This window comes from Rutidosis leptorrhynchoides, chromosome 8 (genome assembly GCF_046630445.1).
Source record: "Rutidosis leptorrhynchoides isolate AG116_Rl617_1_P2 chromosome 8, CSIRO_AGI_Rlap_v1, whole genome shotgun sequence".
Lineage (NCBI taxonomy): Eukaryota > Viridiplantae > Streptophyta > Magnoliopsida > Asterales > Asteraceae > Rutidosis > Rutidosis leptorrhynchoides.
This window is the reverse complement of record NC_092340.1, coordinates 40,300,237-40,305,813: the sequence shown is the minus strand read 5'-3', so window position 1 is coordinate 40,305,813 and position 5,577 is coordinate 40,300,237. Positions and strand designations below refer to the sequence as shown.

The following is a 5,577-nucleotide window of genomic DNA, read 5'->3' as shown; positions in this document are numbered from 1 at the left end:
AATTATGTGTAGGCTAAATCATATCGCTAAGCACAATACACCATTTAACGATATGAACAAAATTGTGAATATTTTGGTTAAAGTATTTAAATTGATCATTTTAATTCAGCCCATTACACATTCGTGTATTAGGTTATCCCATTACTTGAAGGCTTCATAAAAGGCCAAAGTGAACAAACATAAATAAAAAATTGAAAATTGAAAATTGAAAAACAAAAACAAACTTTAAAAATTAGAGTGACGTGATGTAGGGTTTTTACCTTTTTATCGGCGGATATATGCACGTGATGTGGACGCGGTTTCAGATTTGCGTTATAAGTTGGATGCCACATTTTGGGTCGGACCTTCATGACAGACCTGGCCCACATTGTGGGTCGGACCTTTATATCAATCTTATTTCCTTTTCCTATTTTACATTGATAATATGAGTGTTTAATATTTCATTCTAAATTGTTTAATTTGAATATTGAACTCAATTAAATTTTCTTGAAACTGTATTGAATCAACTCTATAAAGTAATTAAATTCGAAAACATATTCAGGAAAATTTAGAAAGTAATACATGGTACAGAACCAAATGAATATTTAAATATAAGAATTGAATTTATATATCTTTTTCGGCTCGGTTTATAAATCGAAAATTAGTTATCACTTTTTTAGTTTTATAGATTCGTTAATTTCAAATTGAAAATTGAACTGAAACAATTTCAATTAATAATATATGGAGTGTAAAATTTTATATATATAGAGAGACCACTAACTTATTTCAAAACCAAAAACAAATTCGAAATTGATTTTTATGTTTATTTTGATTTTTCAAATTTAAACTAAACTTCACCGAATTTAAATTCGATTAAGTTTCGGTTTTAAAATCAAAATTCAGTTTTGTTCAATCCTTTTGTTTGCTTTCATAAATTCTAAAGCTACACATATCTAACCAAATAAACGGAGAAGTGAAAATCAAATCTATGATCGCTCCTAACGTGGTTGAAAGAGATTGCATTAAGTCATATGATTAAGATAAAGTTAATCCCTATTGAAAGAAAGTGTACTATTGGATGTAACTAAATGATGTGACAGACTTGAAAATTAGGATAAAACTCCAAACTCTCTTTAGACTGTTTCCAACCCTGACTGTGACGTCAGAGTCGGATTGTGCACTTTTTGGTAAAAAAAAAAGTGGGTTTTTGACTGTGACTGTATTTGACCCCCGTTAACCCAAAATTTCAAGTTTTTGTGTCAAATATTTAGAAGGTGATGTGGTAAAATCTGATTGAAAATTGGGTGGGAAAAAGATAAATTAAATAATAAATATAAATGTTGAAAATTTGTGATTGGGTGGAATTTAATCTCACACTTCAAGCTTTGAATGTCAAATATTTGACTAACATTTTCCAGCGTCAGTTTTTGAAGCCCTTTAATAGCGTCAGAATTTGTCAAATAGCTCCATATCATGTGACGGAATATATTTAATGCCGGGTTATAATAAGCCTAACCATTCAAGTGGTCAAGTCATAACTCATAATTCATAAAATCTAAACATGCATAGAAAATAAAAAAGTGTATGCTTCAAAAGAGTCAAAGTATTTAAGTCAATAACAAGTTTGACAAAATTAACCAAAAGAAGAGTTTAAAAATTAGACTAGATAAAATTAGGTCACCCATAACTTGATTTTAAATCAAGAATTGGCGTATAATTATTAGTACAGTGACGCTTCAATTTGATTTCTCGCCTCTCCTACTACACTTTTTAGGAACTTTTCTTTTATTCTCCTTATACCCTTTTATAAGATAATTGGAAGTATAATAAAAATTTCACAAACTAAAGTACTTGAATCTTTTCAAGCTTCAAAGTTGATTGATTTACTTTCATGTCCAAAGTGGTTCGAAAACGCTGCTCAAATTAACCTCATCGGAGAAGAAGTTTAGGTTGTCATAAAGTGTTTGTTGTGGTGGCGTTGGTGGTGAGACGAGTTGTTGATCCATCTCCACACAAATCATCGATAATAAATTGGAATGTTGGCATTGCAGGTTAAGTGATTCTGCTTGCGCTTTGGCTAACTCCGCTTGAAGCTCACTCACTTGCTTTTGAAGTTGACAAATCGCACCTGCACAACCATAAACCGGATCTCTTAGCCTTGCATTCGCTTCATAAACCATACTACTAACTGCGTCCGCTCTTTGAGACTCTGGCAGTTCCTGTAACGATATAAGTATTACGCACATTAGTGGTTGAATTACACTTTTTGAAACTTGTACAAGGAAATAATGATGAACCAATTCAACTCAAATTAATATATGTAATGGTAATTCTGGATATTTGGTTTCTCTTTAGGTGACAATACGTATTATTACTAATTTGCACTTTAACTACTACATATATTAGTCTAAATATTTTAGATATTAAAACTAACTAATGTCAACTTTTGATCCCCTATGGCTCAAGAAATGGTCCTACATATATAGTTAGTTGGATGCTCCTTTAGAATTTAGTTCATTTACTTTAATATTAACTTCTTTTGTTTAAAGTAAATAAATAAAAAAATAAAATAGCAGTTAAAAAAACTAAAAAGTCAAATTCTTGAATTCACATTAAAAACGGTATTCCTTCCATCCCTAGTTAACTATCCTTTAATTTATTATTGTAAGCTAAAAAGATATGTAAAAAATAAGAAATAAAATTATAAAGTAAAAAAAATACAATGTAATGATTACATTTTTTAAACTCTGTGTTTTTATCCGGAAACAATTGATATGGGACGGGGGAGTAATAACTGTAGTTGATCCTTCTTTGGAGTAGTTTTTTTTGTTACAGAGGCAATTAAAGTAAAACTTATACTTTTAACAACTCATTTTAACCACATTGATCGCACTTTAACTAATGAATATCAATATTTGCTTACCTGCAACAACTTGATGATGTTGCTAGCTCCAAACACACGGTGTGCGATTGTGAACTTGAGCGGTTCGGTAGGTGGAAAGTAAGGTGCCAAAACACATTTTTCAACACATCTTCGCCTAAGAATCTTGCAAGCGGCACAAGGGCTAAGAACGACGTGATGAGGTGGCGAAGATGGGGGAGGATGTGTCAAAACACTAGTGGGACTAAGTTGAGACGATGAATTGTTATTATAACAAGTATTTGGTGATTGATGAATTGTGGTGGTGGTAATAGTCATAGGTGAGGTGGGGCCACCATTTCTGTCACCGGAATATTCCATTTATGATTTTTTTATGAGAATATTGAAAATGTTAATTTTCTAGTAAAGGTAATAAAGGATTAAAAGAATTTAGTATGATAATGCAAATGAGATAGATGGGGAGAATATATATAGCCTCAAATGAAGTGGAATGAGATCATTAGTATGAAAGTGACGTCAGCTATGTTGGATATAGTTATATCTGACTCGTCTGTGTTGCATTTCTGCACCGAACTACTTGTCTAGTAGTTGCACAAACTTAAAAGGTATTCCCATAAACCGTGTATACGACTTCTGTACTTACAAATTTTTTTTTTTCTTCCCTTTAATAGCTTAGCTTGATAGGAGTCACTAATCATCCACCCGATCATATCTAGAATACCTGTCATGAAAAAATCCTGGACATGTGAAAAATTCCTGAAGAAATTCGAACTCGAGCCACGTACTTTAACTTCTCATGCCCATCATATGAGACAGTATCACTGAGCTACGATTGCTCGTGGTGTTCTTACAAACTTTTTACATATATTAAATACCAATTATTATTTTAAAAATCCGTTATTATATTATATTATATAACTAATACATTTACTATCGTGCTCAAGTCGTCAGCTCTTCAAGACAATAAGGGCTTGCTCTATGCTAATATTCAAACTACCTTTGTGAAGCATATTCAAGAGTTGGCGGTGGCGAATCTTGACGACGATAGGTTTTTCGCTTCCCACATTTGGGTCAACGAAGTGGGACACTCGGTCGACATCACTCGGATTTCAAAAGACTACTTTTCAACAACAGAGGCTTTGGATCAGTTAAATCGGAGTATTATAATAGACTCATTACCATGGTTTTTTTAACAGCGGTTAAGAGTCACTGATGGAGGGTCCGTACGCAATGTCAAGACCCACCCATCCGATCATTTTTTGGGACGAACCTAGCTGTCCTGCCGCCCAGAGGAGGAAACACCCACGACGAATCTATACTGACGTCGCGTGTGGTAAATCCCTTTCAGGTAAATGGGAGGGTAGTCTCAAGGAAAATATTTTGCAGTGCATGGGAGTCGAACCCCCTACCTCCCTTATGTGAAGTCAGGTCACCACAATACGACAACATCTTAAAGTTAATGTAAGTGTTTTGTTGCCCGTACAATCGTATATCCCATTGTTTTATTATTATCAGATTCCCAAGGTCAAAGAAGCTCTTATTGGTGCGGGTATGATCTGAGTCGATTTAGGTGAGGTTGCAGGGGTTACGATAGCTGGTTCGGTAACTTTTGATTTGGGGGCGCTAGATGCGGTTAATGGTGGTTCGAAAGGTGAAAGGACCGAGGTGGTTTCTAATGTTCTGCGGGATAGAGATGATGTTTTTCATAACCCGTCCTAATCCATCCGGACGAAGTCCATATCGATTATAAACGATTCACAATAGTTGATTACATCGCGAGGTACTTGACCTCTATATGATACATTTTACAAACATTGCATTCGTTTTTGAAAAGACAATCTTTCATTACATCAAAAGTTGACGGCTTGCATACCATTTCATAATATATCTAACTATAATTGACTTAATATTAATCTTGATGAACTCAACGACTCGAGTGCAACATCTTTTGAAATATGTCATGAATGACTCCCAGTATTATCTCTAAGATGAGCAAATGCACAGCGGAAGAATTCTTTCATACCTGAGAATAAACATGCTTTCAAGTGTCAACCAAAAGGTTGGTGAGTTCATTAGTTTAACATAAATAATCATTTCCATCATTTTAATAGACCACAAGATTTTCATTTTCAGTTCTCATAAAAATACGTCTCATGCATAGAGACAAAAATATCATTCATATGGATTGAACACCTGGTAACCGACGTTAACTTAAATGCATAGAATATCCCCAAACAGAACCTCTCGTCTGTATAATAATAATCTCGAAGTACTAAAGCATTCGTACCCCGAATGGGACTTGTCAAGGTCCATAGATCTATCTTTAGGATTCGCGTCAATCAGGGGCCATTTCCCTAAATTCTTAGGTTACCAGACTTGAAGGGCGATATTCGATTTAATAATCTGAAACAACCCAACCCGTATTCCATACGATAATTTTTTTTTTTTTTTTTGTAATGATACACATTTACGCGCCAATAAAATATGTAAACCAATCCACAAGTTCCATTTAAACGTTCAACAATTTAAATGTTTACAAGAGGCACGAAGGCCATTAATTAAGTTCAATACAAGTTTGACCCACTACAACGATAGTTTATAATCCAAACGACCCTTTGAGCATGGTTTGGGACTAAACTACCCAAAACGTTAGGCCAACTTTCAAACTTCAACAAAACATCATCAAAGGCCACCTAGTGCCCGATAACCCCTTTGCC

At 34.0% G+C, this 5,577-nt stretch overlaps 1 protein-coding gene across 1 annotated transcript; it reads right to left on the bottom strand.

The window, feature by feature from the left end:
* Positions 1-1,661: 1,661 nt before the first annotated feature.
* Positions 1,662-3,262, bottom strand: LOC139861623 (LOB domain-containing protein 1-like). The gene is made up of 2 exons (XM_071850071.1): positions 2,903-3,262; positions 1,662-2,198 (listed from the first exon to the last, which is right to left on the bottom strand). The coding sequence occupies exons 1-2, from the start codon at positions 3,218-3,220 to the stop codon at positions 1,869-1,871; spliced, it is 648 nt and encodes a 215-aa protein (XP_071706172.1). The 5' UTR covers positions 3,221-3,262; the 3' UTR covers positions 1,662-1,868.
* Between the last annotated feature and the right edge of the window lie 2,315 nt (positions 3,263-5,577).